The following is a 27,723-nucleotide window of genomic DNA, read 5'->3' on the forward strand; positions in this document are numbered from 1 at the left end:
GGATGATCCGCTGTGGCGACCCCTAATGGGAGAAGCCGAAAGAATTGCATTGTTGACTTTAATGCCGATTCACTAATGCGAATAAGTGAATCCCACCATCTATATATATTTATATATTTATTCACATTCTATGCAACAAATATTTTAATGCAGCGTTGTGAAGATTCACTTTGACTAATAAATCTATAATGTCCAAATTTTCCATTTTATTTTCATGAAAAATCCTCCCTTGAATTACAGCTTTACACTCTCTCAGACAGTCCATTTCTCCAAAAATCCAGCTGAAATTCTTAGCCTCTTGTAAAACTTCCCAAAAGAAGTTCTTCACTAGTTCTTTACGATCCAGTTAATTTCAGAGCAGTTCAATAGGATTTAGGTGCAGTGACTGGGCAGGTCGTTTCATGATATACATCACTCCAGAAGACTGTTTGCTTTTTAAATAACGCTTACAGAACGCGGACGTACGTTTCGCTCATCGTCGTGTTGATGTCGGTTCCAAAGAAGACCTGCTTTACGTGGTTTGGAGTGGAAGATGATTTAAAAGTAAAAAAAAAAGACTTTTTGGTTCACAAATTTCCACAAGACTGGAGGAGATTAAAAGAGCAAACGGGGATTAAATGTGGAATAGGATGTTCTGAAAGTAGCACATACCAATCTAATGCTCAGGTGTCCAGGAACCTTTGTCCAGAGTGTTGATAATAAGATTATAGCGTATTTGTAAAAAGAAAAAAGTGAATTCTGCCATTTCTATCGCACAAGTCGTATTTATTCTTTGGAAGAATTGAGTAATCAGAAGCTCCAGAACGCTTCCGAAAGCAATCCAGCAGCCACCAGTCCCTCATCGCGCACCGGCTGTGGAATAATGAGCCTCCGAGCTGATTGACATTCTCAGCAGGATCTCGCTGACGGTTTCCCCTGGTGCCGGCAAAAACGCCCGCCGCTGCATCCTCAGCTTTTATGCAAATCTGGGCCTCTCGCCAAAACCGGGTCCAGAACAAGGGGACAAGAGGTTACATGGACAAAAGCATGGGATTAGTTTGCGGAACTAGCTTTTTAAAGGAACACTGCGAAGAATTCTGCCTGGGGAAGATTTCAAATCAGGGTCTTATTACAAAAAAAAAGAAAGAAAACGGAAAAACCCATCCTGATCGGCTTGAACTACTAGTCTTTATAATTAAAATGTGACTTTCAATATGGTATAAGATTAATCCTGTCATGAATATTGGACATTTTTGGTTCTTTAAAATATTTTTCTCAGTTAATGGTTTCCCAAACTGTACGGCCAAAAGACACCCGACTTTTCCATCCATATGTGTTTCTTCTCTTTTCTTTCTTTCTTTCTTTCTTTCTTTCTTTCTTTCTTTCTTTCTTTCTTTCTTTCTTTCTTTCTTTTTTAATTGCCTGTTGCACCCAGTTATTTTATGTAGCATCATCTGGCAATTCCATATTTATTTATTTAAGTTATATTTATTTACTTACATTCTGCATTTTTTTTTGTTTTTTACACCCTACTGTTTGTGTAACCTGCTGCTGTTGTAACACAATAATTTCCCTCAAGGGAATCAATAATGTATTTCTAAGTCTAAGTCTAAACTGTTATCACTGATAGTGCAGGCTGATGATGTGGTGTTTTATTTTTTCTATATTAGCATGCATCTTAGCCCGCGATGTAGGTCTCAGGATCGTACAGGCTACGTAGATGTCATATCCAAGTTTGTGATTAGGTCCATATCGCATTGGGCGATTTTTATAACGACTTTGATTCTTCAATGCTTCAACACTCCTACACTGGAATTTTCATCCATTGTGAAATTTGTCAGTGGAAAAAAACATCGACCTCAAAAAAACCCAATAACTTGTACATTGATGGAACTGTAATGAATGGTTAAAGATGAAGATGGGTTTCGTTTTGAATCTGGTCTGTCTGAAGGTTTCTTAGTTAGTTGTCTTAGAAGTTCTCACTGCCACTGTCCTTGATCATTATGTATAAACTTATAGAGACTACCGTATTTTTCGGACTATAAGCCGCTACTTTTTTCCACGTTTTGAACTTAAACAACGAAGCGGCTTATTGAATTTTTCTTGTTTTTTTTTCTGGTTTCACAAACTTCAAGCCAAAAAACTGAGCGACATAACATTAGACCAAAGAAATTTCCGAATGGAAACGAAAAAACGCACCTCACCTGTGTTCTGAGCTGCACGGCATCGGGAGAAAAAACTTTTTTTTTAAAAGCACGACGATGCCAAAAGATAAACTCTCGAGAGAAATAGTTGTGAAAGGAAGGAGGAAGACAGTGAACAATGACTTTCTTGGTAGGCTACTGTTTAGATCCAAGCCGTTGTAACGTGTTGAGTCTGGGTGAAGGGAGAGCTCGCTAACTCCAGTTACAACAGAAATCATATAAGCACAGACAGGCTTCCAAAACTCGTGCTTTTTTATTTTTCTTTTCAACAGCGTTACGGGTTAGTCAAAGAAACTTAGAAATCAGCATCAGAAAATAATAAGGAGATATTCCTCGTCTTGAACACACTCAGTAATCCCGGAAAATTCAGTGCAGGCTATTCCCAAAATACCGCTCTGCTCCTAAAGGAAGCGCAACATATTTTACCCGTTACACCGTGTGTAACGTGTCTTTCGTTAAATCTTGTGTAAAATACATTAGTTTCAGTGTAGACACCTGCGGATTATAGACAGGTGCGGCGTATTTAATTTCAAAATAAAAATCTTTGTAAAATTCAGTGGGTGCGGCTTATATATGGGTGCGCTTTATAATCCGGATATTACGGTAAGTTATGACTAAAGCTTACAGAAAATCTGCTTCGGGATATTGTCCATTATTAAAAGTGTTACATACGTTGAGAAAAAAAAACTTATGCTGGTTTGTTTTTTGGCGCCAACAGCACAAAACCTGATCAGTCTTATTTCCATTATGTGTAAGAATGAGTTCTGAATTCAATTAATTTTTATTTCTAGAGCGCATTTAACAATGGATGTTGTTTAAGAGCAGCTTTACAGAGGTTGAGAAGTTATAAAGTTGTATAAAAGAGTGTATAAGATCAGTGCTGAAGATAATTTTGTTCCTTATAACTAAGTTGATCTCTAACGAGTGAGCCAATGGCGACTGTTGTGAAGGAAAGAAGCGTCCTGAAATGGCACTAGAAAGAAACCTTGAGAAGACTCAAAGAGGAACCCCGTCCTCATCCTCAACACCGAACGTCCATCCATTACAGTTCTATCATTGGTGAGGTGTTTAGCAATGGACAATTGAATGGAGAATTGTTCATGGTCCTGAAGCAATATAGAGCATCCTCGAAGTTCTTGAGTTGCTCATGGATCTTTTGGCTGTTGATGAGGAACCATTTCCAGCTGGTCTACAATTGAAGAGAACTCCATAAAGAGGTGGAGGTCCATCCACTAGGAACAATATCCGTAGCCATCAAGTCTTGTTCTTTAATATTACATCCTGCACTGCAGAATAATCCCACATACATATTCATCGGCAGTCGACTGATTATTCTGTTAGCACTTAAAAATTAATCATCGCAGAGCGCGGGTTTGTGTTTGTCTCCGCAGACGTCTCCGCAGACTGATTTCAGACGAAACTGTTTAAGGGTGCAGTGCAAAGCTCAGCTCGAGTGATTGGCAGGAGTTCAGTGGTGCAGGCAGACGTCCCGCCCCGAAAAACTTCAATTAGCTCCTTTATTCTGTTTGGTTTTTTTTCCCCCCAAGTATATAAGCGCATATCAGCATTTTTCTTTGGTGTGGAAATAATGTGGCGGGTTAAATACTGAGGAATGCTGTGTAAGGATGTTTCGGAAATGAAAAATGCTTCCTGGCACAATCGCTTTCCAAAAGTCTGTGCAAAAGATTGTGCACATCTGACCATAAGATTGGAAAACTTATTCCACGTTTATTCCCCGTTATACTAACCTCCACTTTTCTGGGAATAGATCTTGTGGAGATTTGTTGAGATACGTTCATCCACAAGGGTGTAGTAAAGTCAAATACTGATGTAGGTGAGGAGGCTTGGGGTACAGTCAACGATCTCAAATTCATCATGTTCAACAGGGTTGGAGCTCTATAGCAGGAGATCTTCCACTCTGTCAGATGTGTAGATCTTCATGGAGCTGGCTTTGTGCATTGTCATGCTGGAACAGGTTTGGGTCTCCTAGTTCAAGTGAATAGAAACTTTTATTTAAGCCGTATCGTTTATACTAGAGGTCGACTGATATGGGTTTTTTCCTTGTAAAAGTAAAGCAGCATCATATTTAACCAATGAAATATAGAAGGTTGAATTAAGAATGAAGGATAAGAACTTAAAGTCCAGGAAACACCAAGCTGACAGCTTGGTTTAGGCCAGTTGCTAGCGACGTATTTGTGTGTGGTTGTGATGTTGTGATATAGGTCTTCAATTTCATTCTTTATGTTCTTAAAAAGTCCTAAATCTGACTTTGTAAAACCTACAAGAAACCCTGTATAAAAGATTTCTGAGTAGCCCCTAGTAAATCCATGTCAGATAAGACTATTGAGAAGAAGAGGGGAGAAGAGTAAAGCTGTCAGCTCAGTTGAGAAGTATTTCCTTGTCTGTAATGGAGACATATAAGCAGTAAGACCCTCTGCACACTTGGATCCATAATTTTCTATGCGCTCTCCTGCCTTCAGCTTTATCACCCAGGATGTAAGAATGGGAACAATGTGCCTTGTATCTAACAGCTTTCCATTTTCTCTTCAGGTTCTCGGAGGTTTCTTCAAGCAATGGAGCTCAGTGTTTACTGAATTTTCACTCGTGAGCGTTCACTTGACAGACCAGGGTTGCGAGGACGTAAATGAATATTCCACAACGAAGGATTAAACTCGCTCTCACAATGACATTCTGAAACCCGATCAAAATGGCGAAGCCCTTCTACAGACTTCAGCGCTTTTTGCGACGGACTCAGTTGCTTTTCCTCTTCCTGGGCGTGGCTTACCTCATGGCAGGAAGCGTCCTCTTGCTGCAGAGATCAGGACTGGTGGTTTCTCAGCGCGACAGCTCGTTTCCTCCACCCTCGCTGCCTTCACCTCCACGAGCACTCGAGGCTCCAGCTCTCAGGACTGGGCATGGCGTGATGGGGTCACGCTTGGGAAGTAAAGCGTACCAGGTTGGTCAGTCGGACGATGGGAGCGAAGCACAATGGCTCCTGACACGCAACCAGGAGATCCGGCATCTTCGGCGACGTTGGTTCCATAGTTTAATGTCTGAGCAGGACACAAAAAGGATTGAGAGGGTTACTCCTAAGAGGAAAGTCAGGCACAAAGGTAACGGACTGTTGATGTTTTAAAGCTCCTGACTGTGTATATATGCCTATGTATGTATGTACATTTGTATACTAATCAGCAAAGATTTGTGGAAACCTGACCATAAGATTCGTATGCTTCTTTTCGAACATTTCATTCCACATTTAGTCTCCATTTGCTCTTATAATAAGCTAGAGTCTTCTGGGAAAATGGTCCACTAGATTTTGTAGAGATTTGTGTGAGATTCATTCAGAAAGTGTGTTAGTAAAGTCAGGTACTGATGTAGGTAAGAAGGTGAGGAGGCCTGGTCAGCGTACACATTCATTGTCTTCAATAGGGTTGGTGCTCTATTGCAGGAGATCTTCCACTTCATCCCATGTAAAGCATATTTAAATGGAGCTGGCTTTGTGCACAGGGGCATTGTCATGCTGGAACAAGTTTAAATCTTGGACATGAATTTTTACTTCAATTTGCAGCAAAAGTATTTAGTCATGCTCTGATAGTATTATCGTTCTCGTTTGCCTTCTATCCAGGAAGCTACGTTGGATGTTTTATGGACGATGCTAAGGATCGAACCTTAAAGGGTATGGTGTTCTACGATTTCCGCAAAATGACCAGCACTTTATGTCAAGACACCTGCACCGAAAGGTAAACCCAAAGTTTCCATTTGATAAATACGATGAGGATTAGCGCTTCTGCATGTTATGTGTATGTTCTAATCAAGCAGTTGTCCATATAAATGTATGTAACTCATGTACTCCTCCATCTCCAAGATACTGGCCATAATGAGGAGTTTTGAAGTTTTCATGTCTAAGATGGTTAGTTTTCTTAATTTCCATTAAAGTGACTGTTACTTCAAAACCTTGTGATTTAAAGCAGGGCTAGTTATCGAGACTCAGCTCTGGGGTAAGACAGCATGTGTGTTAATGGTGTCTTTAAAATCTGAAATGATTGAGCCAACACCTGCTCCATCCCATCAGCCTGGAGCTCACCAGAGACAAACCGTGGGAGGAATGCATGCTGCTAATCAAGCTAATTAGCCCGCAATATGTCAGGGCTTACTTTATAACATGGATGACATTTGCAGTCTCACTTTGTAGGATATAAAAAAAATATAGCTCTATCTACTCCAGAGTTTATCCTGCAACAGCAGTCATGTCATCTTTAATGACCAATGACCTGGTTTTAAAAGAATAAATACCTGTCCATGCTATAACTTTGCCTCGCTGGTTTAAAGACGCTAATGTGTGCTTTGGATCATAAGCCCTTCCTTTCCCATACTTCCATGTTCCTATAATTTGAGTTGTTTGTCTAAGGATTCTTGTTTCTACCTCCTAACTGAGTGTTCCTGACATGGCTTGATATTCCGAGCTTAGCTTTAGTGTTGCTTTGTAACCTAATTTGGCCAATCCTAATGTTTCTGTTCTGCCTTTTATCGCTTTGATTAGGGTTGCAAAATACTGGGAATTTTTAAGATTGAAGCTGTACATGGGAATTAATTGGAATGAATGGGAATAAACTGAGAGTTAACAAATTGCACTGTTGCATTCCTCAGTAACACACACATCATTTCTTGAGTTCTGCACACAAAATAATGTCAAAAAATATTCATCTGGGTGAGTGTTCATATAAATAACGAACATTATACATATTTAAAACTTCCTCGCGCTGTGTGTAAGCTATTGTTCAATAAAATTATACTAACAATAAATCAGTCACAATGTCATTTTTTATCTGTATAAGTTTGCATGCATGGCAGCTCAATACCAAACAAAATGTTTATATTTTAAATTCCCATAAATTCCTGGTAAGTGAAATATTTCCCAGTTGAAGTTCCCATAGAAAATCTGAACGTAATATTCCCCATTTGCATCCCCAGCTCTGATTAGTTCTTTCTCATTGATTGACTTCCGAAAGTCCCGATCAACTGCTACCAAATGCAAATTCAACACAAGAATCCAGGACTTTTAGCTCAATAATTTGCTTTGAAATAAGAAGGAAGCAGGTCACAGCTGGCCATTAAACTTCTTATTGCTCATGTGTCCAAGAACCACCTCAGATAATAAAGAGAAACAGACCATTATTTTTTTTACCAGAGTTACTCATGAAGCCGTTTTGAAACCTGTCCACAGCATAGAACCATCATTTCAATCTAATTATTAAACTGTGTTTCAGTGTTGCATTTACGAAAAGCAAAGTCTCTCCCAACAAGGCAGAGTTATGCAATATTTTTTGTTAAACCCCTAATCCTCTAAAACCCCTGTGTCTAAATACTCATGCACATGGCTATAGTGAGACAGACGAGGCAAGACCAAATGAGGATGGGTTTCCCCTTTTGAGTCTGGTTCCTCTCAAGGTTTTTCCTCATAACATCTAAGGGAGTTTTTCCTTCACCACAGTCGCCACGGCTGCTCATCAGGGATAAATACACATCGTTCACCTTCACTGTTGGTTTCTGTAAAGCTGCTTTGAGACAATGTCTGTTGTGGAAAGAGCTATAGAAATAAACTTGACTTGACAGACAGTATAGCAGCGATGATTAATTATTTGCATTTGATTTTGGATGACTTTTCTCATGCTGACATTTGAGGTAACTTCCAGAGTGAAAATCCAATATAGCACTCATTCAGCAGCCGAATAAGTGCAGGGCACTCAAACTTTACCGATTTCGTTTTTGAAAGAAATTACAATTTTAATATCCTTACTATGAGTTCTTTTCTCGGTTAAAATGAACAAGTAATCCCATCTTAATGGAGCTGTAGTCATTATGTTCTACTATAAAGTTATTAAAACGAATTGCAGATGATGGATAATTATAGCAGTGCACATACACTAAATTAAAGGTCGACCGATCTAACCAATAGCTAGGTTGGATTTTACATGCCAGAAAATAAGTATTTGAACACTCTGCTATTTTGCAAGTTCCCCCACTTAGAAATCATGAAGGGGTCTGAAATTTTCATCGTAGGTGCATGTCCACTGTGAGAGCAAAAAAATCTAAAAAAAAAAAATCCAGAAATCACAGTATATGATTTTTAAACTATTTATTTATATGATATTATAAACAGTATTGAATCATGAAGATGTACCAAATAAAATAAATATGAATTTATTCAATATATTAATAAATATAACTATAAATAATTAATTCTAATGAATAAATATAATGTACGTTCTCCATGCAGCGTGCAGTCACGCGTGTAAAAACAAACAGCATGTGTTGTCAGTGATTCGCCTCTAGAGGCCGCTCTTATAACGACAGTGGACCTTCTCTTCCACGTACGCTTCGCCGAAAAACTATTGGTATGTTTTTTGCCGATAGCCAGTAGTTCCAGCGGTCAAGTATCATTACTTTATATATCTTGATTACTTGAATATCGATTAATTGGCAAAACCGATGAATTGGTCGACCTCCACACTATATGTGTAAAAAGTATTGGGACACCTAACATTTTCAGCCATATGTAGTTCGTCCACAAAATGTTGGGTTCAGCATGATTCATGTAAGCCCTGTGCACGAAGCTAGCTCCATAAATATATTCTTTTCATGGGTTGGAGTGGGATATGTCCTGCTATAGAGCTCTGACCTTAACCTTATTGAGCACATTCAGGATGAATTGGAAAAGGTGCTTAGAATTAATTGCACTGCATTTCATACATTATGTAGAAGTCAGTGATTAGTCTGAAGCCTCTGTATGGCGCAAATGTAAATTTTCACATTAAAGGAAATCGCCAGTCTGGGCTTTGATTCAGTGAGATATATTTGCTTTGGCTGAATAAAGTTTTGAAAGTGAATATGAGTTTTATGCAGACAGAGGCACGACGCATTAACCGGTTAGTGCACCTGGCCTGAGTCTGTGTTGCCGTTTAAGGAATCAATGAGCTCTAACAAGAGAAAAAAAAGACACACAGCATCCGTAAAAGGCAGTTCGCTCAAGTGGATTATTCAGAAGAACGGCGATGGCTTATATACGAGTCGCCATTTCTTGTCCCTACAGTCACATACAACATTTTTCCTCCATTAGGACAAAATGAAAACGAATGGAATTTACTCTAAACGCATTGGTATTATAATATCTCGCTTCACAGTGTTGCATCCTGGTTATTTCAGAAAGTTTTTATTAACTTGTATGCTAAACGTTTGCCTTGACACACTATATAGCAATACACCTGATCATTACACGTACAGTATGGGTGTGGCTGTCAGCTGTCCAAAAACTTTTGGTGCTGTAGTGTATTTTATAATATGTTTTTTGGTTGCCGTCTTGTTTTTGCATTTTATTTCGAAATAAACGCAAGCTGTAAGAAAGTGGGTTTGCGGTTTAATGATTAGTTTCTGAGAGCGATGATGGCTTTAGCTTCTCGAAAGGAGCCGTCGGAGAAAACAGGTAGGCGTGAGCTTACTGTCTGATACTGTCTTATCGAGATGGTAATTTGTAGAAACACAGCCAGCGAGGGTTGCTATAGAAATGTATCGATGGCGTATATCGACCCGAGGAACGTCCACTGCGCATTTCACCGGCTCAGGACCAGGCATGGGAGATGATTCTGAGATTTCAGGTGCTAACGCTAGACCGCAGTGTTACGGCGGACGTGCGTCACACGGAGGGCTCGTTGGCGTCGTGTTGAGGTTGCCTGGAGATTCGGATGGCCAGGTGGCATCCTGCGGACAGCTGCCACTATAAAGAGGCTTCAGGCTGCACTCCATCCCTGAGAGAGAAAAGCGAGGCAGATGTTTAGTGCTGCAAGCTGGCCATTAACCAATTGTTAACCCTCTCTAGACTCTGACTGGCAGGCAGGCAGGATGAGAACCTCATGTGCTATAAAATAGCATCGCTAATCAGCCCCAGAGAGCAAGGTTTTACCCCAGGCCATGATATGTACAACATATGGAATTGTATCAGAACTGTGAACTCACACAGAAATAATAATAATGCCTACTAATACTGAATTATGCCAAAAGTATGTGGACAGATTTTGCCTTGTTGAACATCCCAATCCGAAAACCTTTCTCTAGATTTTGGGTTGCGGCTGTGAGAATTTCAATTCATTTTTATTATTAATTATAACCAGACTCAAAAGGGAACCCATTCTCCTCCTCAACACTGAATGTCCATTCATTTATCTTTAACAATCACATTTGTAAGATCTGATGTTGGGTTGTTCTGGAGGCTCCAGTTCATTTCTGAGGTGTCCAGAGAGATTAAGGAGGCTAGGGCTTTGTTCCGGACACTCGAGATCTTTTTTTCCACTTCACACACCATGTCTTTATTCAGCTCGCATTGTGCACAGGAGCATCATCATGCTAAAACAGGGTTTGAAAGGCCAAGTTTGTAGCAGCACATTGAGTAAGGATCACATATGAATTAGTTAAAAGCATGTTCAAAACACCTAAACAGCTGTCATTCCAGTCCAGATGTCAATTTGCTTTTATGTTTGTTTGTTTTTTGACATTTGTAGGTTATTTGTGCAAATTGCAAATGGTGTTGATTTACTTAATCACCGTGAGGATGCACTCGTTTTTTTTTACTGCAGATGTGATTGCAAATGATGCTGCATGGATTTCCATTCCAAACTGGCCAATGTATGAGTGCAGTAGAAAACAAACAGCAAATAATACATCCGACCTGCAAAAATGATTGGAAACAATGTGTATGTTCTGATTGCTCTGCTCTCATCGTAATAAACAAGCATGAAATTATAGGCCAATGCCAATTGTTCTTCAGTATAACTGATTTATTGTAGATAGGAAGATACACACACATTTCCAAAAGTATTGGGTCACCTGGTGATAAGTACAGTATGTGATTTTTGAGTATTGAATTCCACATTTAGTCCTAATTTTCTCATATAATTCCCTCCACTCTTCTGGGAACATGTTCCTCTAGCTTTTGGAGTGTGCTTATGCATATTTGTGTTTATTAGCCACAAGGGTGTTATGAACGGCAGGTACTGATGTAGGTGAGGAGACCTGGGGTGCAGTCAGCGTTCACATTGATCCCAAAGGTGTTCAGTAGGGATGAGATCAGAGCTCTATAGCAGGCCACTTAAGATCTTCCTCTCCAAAGCATGTTAAGCAGATCTTCAAGGAGCTCACTTTGTGCACAGATGCATTGCCATGATGGACCAGGTTTCCAAGTTTAAATGAATACAAATTGTTATTATAGCGCATCTTAAATACGTCCTGTACAATTGAATGCCTCCAGTTTTGGGGGTAACAGTTTGGAATAGAACCACATGTTGCAGGAAAGGTCATGTGACCCAATACTTATATATAAATATATATACATACAGTATCTCACAAATGTGTCTCTCACACAGTATTTCACATTACAGAAACCAATATATAATAATGTGTCTGCTGTTCATGTACACAGTGGCTACCAGTACGCTGGCCTGGAGTACGGGTCCGAGTGCTACTGTGGCAACCGGATCGCCGGCGCTCGTATGAAGGAGGAAGATTGTAATCTGGACTGTAAAGGAGAAAAAGGGTTTATCTGTGGCGGCGTGGCTCGTCTGTCTGTCTACAAAGTGGAGGAGGTTCTTCCCAGCCAGAGGAGATGTGAGTAGGAGGCTTAATTGACCCATTCCAGTCCTCTGATGGTATTTACTGCTTCTTTCTGGGTCTTTTTCCCCTCTCATGAAACATCTGCCAGTGTCGGGTTATACCCCTGTTTTGAAAAAAACTTGAGATGGGACCCATTTAAATACTGGAACAGTTGACTTTCTTCCCCAAAATGTAGCTGTAAATCAGGTATGCCATTGTTTTTGCTTTGTGTCTGAATCACTTATTGTAAATGGCTGGTATTGTCTGTTTTTAAAAACAACATACTGGGTAAGTGCAGTTATTTTCACTCTCCTAACCTCGAATGTAGTTTCTTCCTGTGTAGCTGAGTTTTATGTTTGATATGTATTTCCAGGTGACTTGTACTGTAAAACAATGCTCTAGTTGATTCTGAGTCAGTTTCGGGTTGTGTATTTCACAGCTAGACCTTCAGTGGTGTCCTACACGAGTCAATCCACCTCTTAATAACGTCATTATTACGACACACCACAGCGAAAATGAATCTGATTACATAAAGCAAAAAACCTGATGAACAAAATACAAGTCCCCTTTCACTGTAGCCACAGCTGCACCGCTCACGTACATCATCTCTAGCAGAAGCGTCGATATTAACCAAAATGACTTTAGGTTTTTCTTGCATTTGTATGCATTTTTTCCGCGCACTACAGGTTTCATGAACCGAAGGCAAAATGTGTTTTTGTGAGAAATCTGCAGGAAAGAAAACACTAAAGTATAAATGGTTCATGAACAACTGTTCTGAACTGTTTTCGCCGATCTTTTCCTCCAGACTTTAAACAAGTGCGTCTTGTAAATCATCTTGTAAATGCGACAAAATTAATTTCTTCTTCTCCTCAGTCAGTCGTTGTTGAATGGAAAAAACACATCTATTAAATCTATTAGAGCTTTGACTTGGGCGCTCTCTGACCATCCGATCATAGGATGTGAAAATGCTGATGTTATTGGACACCTGCTAGATGGCCCCTTCGGTATGGCCAAGTTGAAATCTGATTGGTTAAAGCAACGGCTTCAATAAACATGGTTGCCCGCAGGGTTTATTGTGATTGACTAAAGAGATACCGTTTGACATACCGTTTGACGGCTACACGTGACTGCTGAAATTTGATTTGATAGAATGTCTCTCTGATGGAATAAACCTACAGAATAGACTTTTGGGAATACTTAATCATACACAAAAATAGATTAAAGCATAAGTTATAGAAGGCCCTGATGGCTGTGATTCTTCTGTGATTTCTAAACGTGAAATACAGTCCGTTTCATGCCTTGTGTTCATTATTGTGAAAAAGTACACTAGGCTTACATTCCATAGTATCTCCTGGTATCAGATGTTCGCATCAGAGCATTTTTTACAGCTATACATGAACAAGCCTGAGACCTGATCCCTGCACTAATGCAGTGCTAGTTTTTAGACTAAAAGCTAAAAGTAGTTTCATTGAAACAAACCATGATCAAATGTCCTGTTCCTGATGTGTTTGTGTGGAGAAACCAATCCTTTCATTTATTCTCTCAAACTGGACCACTGATGCATTGATCGATGTCATGGCTTCATTCAACTAAGTGATGAATCAGCGATTTTCAGCTCGCAACAAAAACAGTCATCCACTCGCCCTCTTTCATTACCGTGCATGTTATTAGCTGAGTAATATAGTAGAACTCGCCGACTTGCGCTTCTCACTGCTCTCGCCCTGAAAAATTTGCGTCTCTCTTCATCGTTTTCGGCCGACTCGTATGAATGGCAAGCAGCAGCCGTATGTCATAACGAATTTTAATATTGAGTAATGAATGCAGGAGAAAATACTCGTCTCTGATTGGCAGGCGGCATTCATTTTAGAATTGAATACAAATTCTAGGCCTGCTTGTATTCAGGAATGATTCACCACACTGTTAAATAAAAAGACGAAATAATACTACTTTTCAGAAAGATACCGTTACAAGGAGGAAACCATGGTTTATGGTGGAGCCTCTGAGCACAAACTAGGGTTTAGTCTCATTCAGACAGTGGTTCCTTTGTAGACAGTCATCATGGCAAGAAGGTAAATCAAAAGGTTTTATCATCATTTTGAAATATACAGTATATAGACACATTTTTGGGACACATCTGCAATTTTTGTACATTTCCAGTTTTTGCTTTTTCTTCTTCTTTTGGCTGCTCCCAGTAGGGGGCACCACAGCGGATCATCTGTCTCCAGACCCCCCTGTCCTCTACATCTGCCTCTTTCACACCAACTATCTGCATGTCTTCCCTCACCACATCCATAAACCTCCTCCTTGGTCTTCCTCTTTTCCTCCTTCCTGGTGGCTCCATCCTCAGCATTCTCCTACTGATATACCCCATGTCCCTCCTCTGCACATGTCCAAACCATCTCAATCTCACCTTCCTCACCTTGTCTTCAAAACGTCCTACATGCGCTTTCCCTCTAATAAACTTGTTTCTAATCCTGTCCATTGTCGTCACTGCCAATGAACATCTCAACATCTTCAGCTCTGCTACCTCCAGCTCCGCCTCCTGTCTTTTACTCAATGCCACTGTCTCTAATCCATACAAAATCTCAGGTCTCACCACAGTCCTATAAACTTTCCCTTTTACTCTCACAGATACTCTGCTATCACAAATCACTCCTGCTATCACTCTTCTCCACCCACTCCACCCTGCCTGCACTCTTTTCTTCACTTCTTTAACACACTCTCCATTACTCTGCACTGTTGACCCCAGGTACCTGAACTTCTCCACCTTCTCCACCTCTTCTCCCTGTAACTGCACCCCTCCGCCGTCCTCCCTCTTATTCACACATGTACTCTGTCTTAGTCAGTAGGAGCTGACCTCGTCCGTTAAACTGTCCATTACTATTGCAAACAGGAAAGGGCTCAGAGCCAATCCTTGATGCAGTCCAACCTCCACCTTGAACCAGTCTGTCGTTCTGTACATTTCCAGTTTATTCCCTTTAATTCCTATGGTAAAGTTCCAGTCGTGAAAATTCTCAGAATTTGCAACTCTACGTAGCCTAGGTTATATTTAGGATTTTAACTCATGATCTTCTGATGGTAGAGTGAAATCTTTTTGGAGTCCCTGTACAGTGCATTTAAAATTATTAAATCAATCGATTTGGTTCTTTTTGCCAAAATCTAAAAATGAGTGGCCTAAATGAACTCTGCATGGACAAGAACTTTCACATTAATGAGCGTAATTGTTCATATCCATTCTCCTCCCACTCTTTATTTTAAGTTTTTGCAGTTTTTGGTGCACCCTGGAATCCTGGTGTACCTCGAGGCATCTCTAGTCTGTGACCCGTGACCCTTTTTGGCAAGCTACCCAAAAATAATCACGTTCCTTGTCTTCACATGTATTTGTGTTGAATGAATACACAATATTTGGTCTTTCTGAATAGCATATTCATTATTTGCACTCTTTCGCACTCACACACACACACACACACACACACACACACACACACACACACACACACATACACAAACACATCGCTGCTGTTATCCTGTTTAATAGAGTTGATGCAGAAGGTGAACTAGATTCTGGCTTCAGTTCTGTGAATAGCCATATGTCTGAGTTTTGCTTCTCTGACTCTGGCAAAATACAGCTGGAGCTAAACCAAAACACCACAACTGCATTGTTTCACACTGAAACACACACACACCACCCAAAGCATATGCTGTATTCCAAACATACTATTTCTTCAACCATATGTGGTTCTTCCCAAAAATGTTACCACAAAGTTTAAGGAGCACGATTTTATTGAACCTTTTGGATGTTGGAGGATGAACTAGGTGACCCAAACCTGTTCCAAAGCCCCGTTGCACAAAGCCAGCTCCATGTAGATATATTTTACACGAGTTTGAAGTGGAAGATCTCCTGCTGTAGAGCTCCAAACCTATTGAACATCTCACCTACATCAGTACCTGTCTTTACCAATACCCTGAAGTCTGAATGAATCTCACACATATCTCCACAAAGATCTAATGGAACATCTTCCCAGTAGAGTGGATGATATTATTACAGGACTAAATGTAAGATTAGATGTTAAATGGGATCTTATGGTCAGGTGTCCACAAACTTGTGTCGATTTATAGTAGTATTTTATACATAGAAATTAATGAGAAGGTGTTATTTATAAATATGTTTTTCTCAAAGCAGAACATTGATTCTAATAACTCCAGCCCAGTCTTATTAACATTTTAGCAGGAAAGACTTTATAAATCCGGTACACAGCTGTGCCACTGTGGCGTCAGGTGTTTGACTCATCCCCCCGCCGTCTCCCAACAAAACCCATACCGCTTGTAGTTTCCAAAGCAGTGTGTGTAATCATTTCGGAGTTGTTTTCATTGGTGCGACCCGCAGAGGATCAGACGTCGTTCCAGTCCGTTTGAGGCTTTGATTATTTGGAGCCATGAGAAATATAAAAACGGAAAACAAAAGCCGGGGTCTGGTTAATTCCACCAGAAGTGCTGATGGGTATTGTGTGTCGTGGCATGTCCCACAGGCAAGCTGACACATGTCGGTTAATGAGTCTGGAATTGCTGTAATTGTGCGTCACGAACGCCGTCGGAGACGAATGGGAAACGACTCGATGCGTCTGATGACACTTTTTTGCACGGGAAGCAAAACGCTGCACGAATAAGAGCCCTCATTTACCACAGTGTGTGTAGAACGAGTTTATCGGTTCTGCATATTCTGAATGGCTCTGGGTATTAACAAAGATTGCTGTATATGTTAAACAGATTTAGAAAAGGCCGGTATTTGCAACACCAAAAGGTCAAAGATGAACTCTGACAGTGAAGTGGAGATAATGTTCTACCTGCATCTACATCAGGGGTCACCAACATTTTTACTGTGAGGGACACGTCATTTTTCTTTTTTAATCGCAGCAGAAAATGACATGGGCCGGAGTGACTACCAGTATTATTGTGAAGATTTTATAATGATTTCAAATGTATTTATTACGCCTTCTAATGCTTAATTAGTTTATTATTTAGTTCTGCACCGTACAGACAAATGAACGCTACTTTCCCACAGATACTTCGCCTATTAAAAGAGCATTTTTACTATCACAATTAAATTTTTTCATATTCGTTGCAATTGAAATCAGAAAATTTACTTGCGTAAACATATGCATGTGGTTGGTGGGTGAATCTAACAAATAATTAATCTTCGCCAATAACTAAAGGTTGACAGCTAGGTCGGATCGTTCTTGCCGATCAACGATTATTTAACCAATTAGGTTTAGATTTAAATATAATTTTTTTTATATAAATACTGAATTAAAAAAAACAACAAACCAGTAAAATAGTACTGAATTTTATTACAAAAATAAACAGAACTAAATCATGATCATGTGCTAAAGAAAATAAATATGAATACATTCATTAATAAATAGAATTATGTAATGAATAAATGATAAATAATTTATATAATATTGCACACTCTGTGCAGCAATTTCAAATTTAGGGAAATTTTTGTTTCAAAGCCAACTCAGGGAGCAGAAATCTTTATCTCTGTATCTGGTCTAAGGCACCATAAGCTGCCTTTAGCAAAATTACTTACATAAATGCATGTTTCTTTTATTTTTCAGACAGGAACGTACGCTATCGTGGCTGCTTCAGAAGGCCGGACAACACAACCGCGGCGTCTCTGGTCCGCATGGTTCAGCCGAACCGTACGTCCCAGACGTGTGTCGAGGCCTGCATGGACAAGGTGTCGCTTCCTCACCCCTTTTTCTCCACAATCAGCCATTTTTCTGCTTCCGTCCCTGGAAGAAGAGCATCGATCACCCTTTCCCCTGTCATTCTTGCTCACTTAGATTTCTGTGGGTTAGATATTTTCTGCTTCAGCCAGTCTGAAAACAATCCGCTTTGTTTAAACATTAACGTGGCTCTTAAGACAATCAATTACGGCTCTAATCAATTGTGCACGCCGCATGCCGAGTGGTGTTATTCCGAAGTAATTGGAGAACCTGCGGTTAGATGCTAATGCTTTGCTACGCTCTGCCCACTGGGTCAATTGATTGTCAACCGAGAAACTAATTTTTGGGTTTGCAAGAGCTTTCTGCTAATAGGATCCAAAAATAAATGCAAGACGATCCACAGAAAGGGTGAAGAGCTCTGTAATATGGGTGAAGATCTCAGATAAATGTGTTTAGAACATACCACATAACTGAAGAGCCTTATATGGTTATTTCTCCTCCTCTTTTCCATCAATAGGAGTTCCCCTTAGCCATGCTGAGCGTTCCGGGGTGTTTCTGTGGCTACGTTACCCCATCGTTCTCCCTTCACGATCCAATCAATGAAGAGCACTGTGCTCAGATCAACAGCAGCCTGATGACCAGCACATCACAGCCCTACTTCCTGCAGGTTTATCAGACCCCTGTGCAGGGTAAGAACCATGCAGAGTTCTAATCAAACACATTCTCCTGAGAGCGATCATGTATTACAGCCTGGTGCAAAAGTTTCTACCCCCAATGAAACAAATAAACACAAGAAATAGTGTTATCCTTTTTTTTTTAATTATTATTTATTTTATCCTGTTAAAGTTACAATTAATATTGTAGAATACCAATGAAGCAAGTTCCTGTTATCACTGAGTTTTAGAGCAGCTATCGTGCAACATTTTGACAAAAGCATTACTTCATTTCTGACATGGAAGATGCACAAGTTTTGGATACAAACACGGGGTGTATATTATATACAAATAACTTTTTTTTAAAGTCACAGAGTTAAAAAATAACAAAACAGCCTTGCAAGTAGGCCCAGACAAATACAAAAGAACAAAAGTAGTCGCAAAACTAGGGATATTCAAAAGTATTGGAACAGATGAATGGACATAACGGAGGATCCTCAAAGCGGCCTGAAAAACTCGAGTCGAAAGAAGGCAAAGATCAGTAAAAAGCGGAACAAATATATATATATATATATTATTTTGATACAATAATTTTGTATGCACGATTCAAGAAATGATGTGTGTTATGTTATGGATGAATGTGCAGCACCTGTAGGGGGCGTGGCCTCAGTAACCCTGCAGTAAATGTGTTGTGTGCATATGAAATTTAACTGGTATTGCATTAAATATGGTTGTTTTAATCAACATTATCCTGAAAAACCTTTTTTTTAACTTAATTCCTGGTTTATTTCCATAATTGCATTAATTTCCATATATTCCCATAGCAAGTTTCCAGTCTTGAAATTTGTCTGAATTTCGCAACCGTCTTCCAAAGTTTTCAACAACATTCTAGGTGCATGATGTGTATGATTAAGAACATTTTAGCTACATTTCCACACCCTTGCAATCCTCAGTTAAGTTTCTAGCAGCGTATGACGGGTCTGTTTATTTCTTAATGTAATGATAACGCAGTGTTTCTCATGCAGACTCCAGATGCACAGAGCGAAGGTTCCTACCGGAAAAATCTAGCCACTTGGTGGCCCTGTCCAGTTTCCCCGGAGCGGGAAATACCTGGGTGCGACATCTGATTGAGCTCGCGACTGGATACTACACAGGAAGCTACTACTTTGATGGCACACTTTATAACAGAGGTAAATCCTGACATTTTTTTCCTTTTTTTAAATGCATTTGTTTTACTGTAATATACAGTATATTTGGAAAAAATATTGCTGGATCTGTGATGATCACAAATGTTGAGCTCAGTAGCTCCTACTTTTATACCAAAGACTGTAAAAAGAACATTTACTTATAATCTTATACTCCAGTAATCATGTTAGTTCTCACTCTCCAGTGTTCTGTATTGTTGAAAGATTTATGTTCAAACTCTTGATGTCACCCAAATGAGGATGGGTTCCCCTTTTGAGTCTGGTTCCTCTCAAGGTTTCTTCCTCATAACATCTAAAGGAGTTTTTCCTTGCCACAGTCACCACGGCTGCTCATCAGGGATAAATACACACCATTCACCTTCACTGTTGATTTCTGTAAAGCTGCTTTGAGACAATGTCTGTTGTAAAAAGCGCTATAGAAATAAACTTGAACTTGACTTGACACAGTTTTCTTGTCAGTGTTTCTGGAAAAAAGTATTAGGACACCTGACTTTCCTGGCCATATGTGGTTCCTCCCCACGTACTGTATATTAGAGGCGCACACAATTGTCTACAATGCCTTTGGATGCAGTTGCAATAAATTCTCCCTTCACTTACACTAAGAGACCCAAACCTGTTTCAGCATGAAGATATACTTTACATGGGTTTGGAGTGGAAGATCTCCTGCTATAGAGCTCAAACCCTATTGAGCATGATAAACTGGAACAATGACTGCACCCCAGGCCTCCTCAACTCGTCTACATCGGTACCTGACTTTACTAACACCCAAACACACTCCATAATCTGGTGGAACATCTTCCTAGAACAGTGGCGGTTATTATAACTGCAAATTGGGACTGAATGTGGATTGGGGTGTTCCGAAAGCACATATCGATCCTCTAGCCAGGTGTCCGAAAACCATTTTTCCCTATATAGTGTATGCATCTGAAGAACCTAAATTTTTTTTTTCACCCTGATCTTCTTGAACAACTGATTTGTATGAATGCTAGATTTGTTTATTGACCCAAATGTTAGTAACAGGTCACAATTTTGAATATCTACAGCTCCTGGTTTGGTTCACTTTCTTCATTTGAGTCCATAAACCTCCTTCTTAGTCTTCCTCTTTTCCTCCTTCCTGGTGGCTTCATCCTCAGCATTCTCCTACTGATATACCCCATGTCCCTCCTCTGCACATGTCCAAACCATCTCAATCACACCTTCCTCACCTTGTCTCCAAAACGTCCTACATGCACTGTCCCTCTAATAAACTCATTTCTAATCCTGTTCTTATCAAGAGCCTTGCTCAGGGGTCCAGAAGTGGCAACGTGGTGTGGGATTTTAACTCACAACCTTTTGCACCAAAGTCCAGTGTCTTAACCACTAAGCTCCCACCTTTGCCATTGGCTTGTACATTAGAAGTAAAAATAGAGACCAATTTATACATACATATTTGCAATCTATTTATTTCTGTAAATCTGCTTTGGGACAGTGTTAAAATATAAACTTTATAAAAAGTGCTTTAAGCAAAATTAAAATAAATGTAACAGGATCTGTAATGAAAATTATTTTATAAATTAATAGTAAATTTAGCATGAAAAAATTTAGCAAATTGTAGCAGTAAATAATTAATAAATAAATAATAAAAAATGCTAATGCAATCATGAAATACCTTAAATATTGTTAAAATGCAATAAATTGTAATAAAATACAATATATATATATATATATATTTATTTAAGAACAATACATTCTAAAATATATAATAATAATTTTTCAACCAAATAATTAATTAAAAGATAGATACTAAAACAATTTTTTTATTAAAACAACTATAAACACACACACACACACACACACACACACAAAAAAAAAAAATATATATATATATATATATATATATATATATATATATATATATATATATATATATAATATACATTTGGGTAAAGCAAGGAGACCTACAGTAGCTGAAAGTCGTGACCTGGGCAAAAAGTCAAACACTTGCTCAGATGCGTCACTGCCCCGATCTCATTTGTCTGGCGTGTGAAGCTGCATTACTCAGATTACTTGGAACGGCGTGTATTTGGATCGAAACGTGGCGTGGAGATTTCGCCCGCGTCTTTCTTGGCGTCACATCTCAAACCTTTCTCCTTCTGTTCAGGCTTCAAGGGCGAGAAGGATTACTGGAAAAGTGGACGCACCATCTGCGTGAAGACGCACGAGAGCGGCAAGCGGGACATCGAGATGTACGACTCGGCCGTCTTGCTGATCAGAAACCCGTACCGCTCTCTCACGGCCGAGTTCAACCGCAAATGTGCCGGACATCTCGGCTACGCTTCGGACCAGCACTGGAAGAGCAAAGGTATCGCTGTCATGGCAAATTCCATCATTGTTTCATTAGGTTTTGCTTTCGAAGAGGGTCCCATTAGGTTCCAGGAAAAAAGTTATATTGTTTTAATACGTAATGTTTTCTGTAGTAACAACTAATACATTTTCTATATTGATTATGGAAGGAGTCTCCAGTCAGCACTTTGTATCCATTTATGCTTTGAGTTTTTTCCATTTTTGCTTCAAGTGGAAGTGGAAATATCTAAAAGCTTGTGGGATCTACAATAACTTAAGTTCTAATTACTACACGATTTACAGACTAAAGTATTGGGACACCAGCCATCGCTATTTCTAAAATCTAGTGGAACATCTTCCCAGAAGAGTGGAGGTTTTTTTAAGAGGAAATGGAGAGTAGATGTGGGAATGGATGGTTAGGTGTCCACAAACTTTTATCTCTTCAGGGTATAACTGTTGAATGGACATATACAGTAGGTCGTACTTTTTTAGCCCTTTATAGTTACAATTATTAATTCATCACTAATTGATTTGCAAAAACAGCAAAATTCTCAGTGGGTTTTGATTCTTACGTCTTGCCTCGATCGATCTCAGTAATGTGAAAGGGATACTTTACACACGTCTGAGATGAAGAACGATTAACCAGATATTTGTCTCCGTGTTTGTGCAGAATGGCCCGAGTTTGTCGGCAGTTACGCCTCCTGGTGGGCGTCTCACGTCCTAGACTGGCTTCGGTTTGGCCGAAAGCTCCTGGTGCTTCATTATGAAGAGCTGCAGGGATCTTTGGTGCCCAAGCTCCGCTCAGTTATCTCCTTCCTCAATGTCAGCACCAGTGAGGAACGCCTCCTGTGCGCCGAAACCAACAAGGACGGCCATTTCAAGCGCTCCGGAGCTCACCGGCCCACCTTTGACCCCTTCACCCCGGACATGAGAAAGCTGATTGACAGTTATATCAAGGTGGTGGATCAGGCGCTCAGACAGAACAACCACACCGGCCTGCCTCAGGAGTACATCCCGAGATGATAAGGGTTATTTCATCAGTGCCGTTAAGTTTTCCCTTCAACTAAGGGAAGTGAAGGGCTTTATTCAGGAGAAATATCGGTTCTGGTTTTGGAGCTCGGTCCGGATTTTATTTATTTTTTTTCCAGTTTAACTCAGCACTCAGCAGAACTCAGTCACGCTTCAGGTTGCCGTGCAGATTCATTAAAGATTCAGTCTCATCAGATTCCGACTAACATCCATAGGAAGAGCGTTGAGTGTTAGTCCAGGAGGAAGCGGATGTCGATAACATGTATAGCATTTTCTACAGGTTTCATTTAATACATTTTGCTTAGTCTCCGAAATGTTTTCAGTGTAATTATATGTCATTTTTTCAATAAAATAGTGATTAAAAAGTGATGTCAACTGACTACATTCATCTATTCTACAAAAAAAAGGATCAGATTTATTACACTGATACTAAATCGAATGAGTGTGTTCCTTGTGTTTTTATGCAACAAACTCGATTAAAGAAAAACACTAAAGAACTGAACAGTGAATGAATTGAAGAGAGTTCTGTAGACAGATGACAGGAGAGAAGATGTGATCAGACTCCCTCACCCAAACACTCACACATGGAGGTGAAAGATTATTCGTTTGGGGTTGTTTTGGAGCAGAGAAGGTTCTGGAAAGTGAACCAACATGGCTCCCGTTCCACACTTCAACACCAAACAGTTCCGTCTGGACTCCGGCTCATCAGGACCGACTTCACCGTACAAGACAATGAGCAGAAGTTCTGTAAGTGTTATTTAGAGAACAAACTTCTTCTTCTTCTTTCGGCTGCTCCCATTAGGGGTCGCCACAGTGTATCATCCGTCTCCATACCACCCTGTCCTCTACATCTGCCTCTTTCACCCCAACTACCTGCATGTCTTCCCTCACCACATCCATAAACCTCCTCCTTGGTCTTCCTCTTTTCCTTCTTCCTGGTGGCTCCATCCTCAGCATTCTCCTACTGATATACCACATGTCCCTCCTCTGTACATGTCCAAACCATCTCAATCTCACCTCCCTCACCTTGTCTCCAAAACGTCCTACATGCGCTGTCCCTCTAATAAACTCATTTCTAATTCTGTCCATCGTCGTCACTCCCAACGAAAATCTCAACATCTTCAGCTCTGCCACCTCCAGCTCCACCTCCTGTCTTTTACTCAATGCCACTGTCTCTAATCCATACAACATCTCAGGTCTCACCACAGTCCTATAAACTTTCCCTTTCACTCTCACAGATACTCTTCTATCACAAATCACTCCTGCTATCACTCTTCTAAACCCACTCCACCCTGCCTGCACTCTTTTCTTCACTTCTCTAACACACTCTCCATTACTTTACATATTTAGAGAACAAACAGTGGAGTGATATTAATCATGGAACGACCTGCCCAGTCACCGCACCTAAATCCTTTTGAACTGCTCTGGGATGAACTGGATCACAAGAAATGAATCTCCAATCTCTGAATGTTTTTGGAGAAATTAACTGTCCGGATGCTGAGAGTGTGTAAAGTGTGTAAATGCTAACAGAGGATTTTTAATTGAAAATTAAATGGACCATCTGAACATTTATAGATTTGTTTTGGTCAAAGTCAATCTTTATCGCGTTACATTATCGAGTTTGTTGCATAGAAATGAAAGGAACATGCACATGTATCATACCATACAACCAAACCATAAAAGATTTTTCTACAGGCTCTGAATGAGTAGGAGACTTAATTATGGATCCAAATTGGACCTAAAGACCTTCACTGAAGACCTGACGTGACCCCGTTGATGTGTGCTGCTGATACAGGCGGAGCACACCTATACAACTGGTAGGTCAAAATGTGGTTTTTCACCAAACTGTTCCCACAAATTTGGAGGTACACAAATGTGTAGGACGTCTTTGGATGTGGTGGCATAAATGTTCTCCCTTTATTTGAACCTGGAGACCCAAAACCTTTCCAGCATGACAAAGCCCCTGTGCACAAAGCCAGCTCCATGAAGATATATGGGTTGAAGAGGAAGATCTTCTGCTATAGAGCTCCAAAGCTATTGAACATCATGAATGTGAACAGTGACTGCACTTCAGGCTTCTTATGCTTCCTCACCTACATCAGTACCTGACTTTAACACCCTTGTGGCTGAATGAATCTTCACAAATCTCCAAACTCTAGTGGAACATCATCCCAGAAGAGTAGAGATTATTATGCCAGCAAATGGGGACTACATGTGGAACAGGATGTTCTAAATGCACAAATCTAATGGTGAAGTTTCCACAAACGTTCGTCTATATAGCATATGAGACAACAGCAGTGGTCACTCCACAGCCACAGGAAACCAACTACAAGCCATACAAGTGACTTGTCAAGCGTCAGTGTGTACACAAGGCTTTCCAATGCCGCTTTTACAAACACAAGGTGTCAACTGATATGAGAAGTTCAGCCATCATCCAGTCAGCTCTCAGGAACAGGGAGTCAAGAACAGGATTGTTCTGTCATGCACAACACAAACCAGTACAAACAGAGCAAAACCAACAAGATGGCTTGTCTTTGCTACACAAACATCCCAAAGGACCCACATGTTGATTCAACCTACTTACTGAAACCTTTTCAAACATGATCTGGGCTGCTCTAATAAACAGACTGGTGCTAGCATCCACCGCTAATCCTTGCTAAGCAGATAAGCGAGATGACGCTCCGATCCAGATGTGTCTAAATGTCACGTTAGGTAGCACAGCTGCATGGACTGGAAAACAGGACCGGTGTGAGATTATAGATTAATAGATTGCAGAATCTCTAGTGACGTGTAAGGAAAAATGTGTGGAAATGGAAACAAGGTAAGGAAGATGTTTGGACACACCCTGATGATTTTATATTTTACACAGTTTTATAATACTATTAAAAATAAATATAAATAATATTATTTTGGACAGTTACGACTTTTTATATAATTCCTGTATTATTTGTACAGAGGTCCTAAGAGGCCATGCATTATAAAAAAAACTAATTTCTTGTTTTCTAATGATCATGACTTAATGAGCATGAACATGCTCTTATACTGAATACACAGAAAAATTAAATCATGATCTCGTGGGAACAATCATTATGCTGAGATCACGAAAAAATTAAGTTGTGATCACCAGAAAACAAGAAATAAAGAAAAATAAAATAAATGTCAATAAATGTTATTTTATATATATATATATATATATATATATATATATATATATATATATATATATATATATATATATATATATATATATAGTATATAAAATACATGGCCTCCTAGGACTTCCATATATTTGCCTTTTGAACCAATTTTATTTAAAAAAAAATAATAAAATGTGTTGCATGGAACTTTTCTTCACCCCTACCTAATTATTATTATTATTTTTAATAACACCTGATCTAGTCAGGTTGCCTATGTCTATTTTTGTATATTTTTATTACAACAATGAAATATTTTTTTTTTATTATCCTAAACACTATTATGGTTTCTATGGTAACCACATGTATTTTCTTCCATTACAGAAAAGTGTTCAGATTTACGCTTTTCCAGCTTCTAAGTAAAAATGTGACCATTATTTTTATTATTTACTATATATATATATATATATATATATATATATATATATATATATATATATATATATATTTTTTTTTTTTTTTTTTCAAGGGGCTTGTGTAGCAGTGCTCCATGAAACATGAGTGAAAACCATGGTTTCATGGATAAAAAAAAAAAATTACATGCATTTATTTAAAATTAATTAAACTTCCAAATGTTTATACTTTTTGTAATTTCATCAAAACAACACCATTGTCAATCATCCTGTAATATTTTGTGAGAGTAAGTGTACCTAATAATCTGTCCATTTATATCTCTGTACTGTATGTCTGTCTGTCTGGGTTTCTCTCCACATCTGTTTTTCTCTCCACTCCATGTGGTTGGTTCCACATGGACCACAAAATTACTATATATGATAAACACCAAGAACCATAAATATGGATTTGGACTGTAAAACTTTCTTTCGGCTTCTCCCGTTAGGGGTCGCCACAGCGGATCCTCCGCACGTTTGATTCTGCACATGTTTTTACGCTGGATGCCCTTCCTAACGCAACCCTCCCCAATTTATCCGAGCTTGGGACCGGCACTGAGAGTGGCTGGGGATGGTCCCCTGACCGGGAATCGAACCCAGGTCGCAGCGGTGGGAGCGCTGCGTCTTAACCACTAGACCACCAGGGGACCTTAAATATGGATTTGGACTGTAATTAATAAAAAAACATTTCTATATGATGAAACTTCTTTTTCTAACAATGATGGAACTATTAGGAATTTGGTGTCTAGGATGAGGAGTTCCCTAAATCTTAAGTCTTAAAGAGGTTTTCCCTCACCACTGCCACATAAATGTATGAATTTATGAACATAAATTTATTAATAGATTTTAAACACAACATTGAGACGATGTCCATTGTTAAAATTGCTGTGCAAATAACATATTTCATTTATTCCTTATTTAAAACTATTAGCGATGATTATACAAAGGAGTGTATAGTCACAGTTCACAGAGGTGGCTTGGAATGATGGTTTATTCCTGTACCGTACACTGTTACTCTTTAGCATGCAGATTAGTTCCCTCAATAAACTACAAAAGAATGATGATCGCTTCAGTGTCGTCATTTTTCTCCGAATGTGACTGTTGAGCTTCATGCATGAAAAAGCCTGTGACAGATTAATCTACTTCCCATGCTGATGCTGAAGAAGAGTGTGTGTGTGTGTGTGTGTGTGTGTGTGTGTGTGTGTGTGTGTGTGTGTGTGTATCCACATGCATGGCAGTGCCTTTTTTATTGGACAAGCCCAATCCCATTTCATTCCCATCATTCATAATGCCATTCTATAAACTACATTTTTCACTTCACTTCCCCGCATCATGGACAGAATGTGTGGTTTTGGTGACTACAGATGTTTTTAGATGTTT

The 27,723-nt window shown here is 39.4% G+C and overlaps 1 protein-coding gene and 1 non-coding gene across 2 annotated transcripts in view; one reads left to right on the forward strand and one right to left on the reverse strand.

Annotated features, from left to right (window-relative positions):
- Nucleotides 1–23,129, forward strand: part of LOC124395051 (WSC domain-containing protein 1) — a 38,225-nt gene extending 15,096 nt beyond the window's left edge. Inside the window, exons 3-10 of the mRNA XM_046863624.1 lie at nucleotides 4,734–5,296; nucleotides 5,809–5,923; nucleotides 11,653–11,837; nucleotides 17,441–17,562; nucleotides 18,069–18,240; nucleotides 19,230–19,394; nucleotides 21,550–21,750; nucleotides 22,402–23,129. Of these exons, the coding sequence (XP_046719580.1) occupies nucleotides 4,891–5,296; nucleotides 5,809–5,923; nucleotides 11,653–11,837; nucleotides 17,441–17,562; nucleotides 18,069–18,240; nucleotides 19,230–19,394; nucleotides 21,550–21,750; nucleotides 22,402–22,754 (1,719 nt within the window). The 5' untranslated portion in view covers nucleotides 4,734–4,890 and the 3' untranslated portion in view covers nucleotides 22,755–23,129. The remainder of the gene's footprint in view (nucleotides 1–4,733; nucleotides 5,297–5,808; nucleotides 5,924–11,652; nucleotides 11,838–17,440; nucleotides 17,563–18,068; nucleotides 18,241–19,229; nucleotides 19,395–21,549; nucleotides 21,751–22,401) is intronic.
- Nucleotides 23,130–26,918: 3,789 nt separating this feature from the next.
- On the reverse strand, nucleotides 26,919–26,990 carry trnag-ccc. Its single transcript has one exon. It is a non-coding gene; the product is annotated as a tRNA-Gly (tRNA).
- Between the last annotated feature and the right edge of the window lie 733 nt (nucleotides 26,991–27,723).

This window comes from Silurus meridionalis, chromosome 12 (genome assembly GCF_014805685.1).
Source record: "Silurus meridionalis isolate SWU-2019-XX chromosome 12, ASM1480568v1, whole genome shotgun sequence".
NCBI classification, from domain to species: domain Eukaryota; kingdom Metazoa; phylum Chordata; class Actinopteri; order Siluriformes; family Siluridae; genus Silurus; species Silurus meridionalis.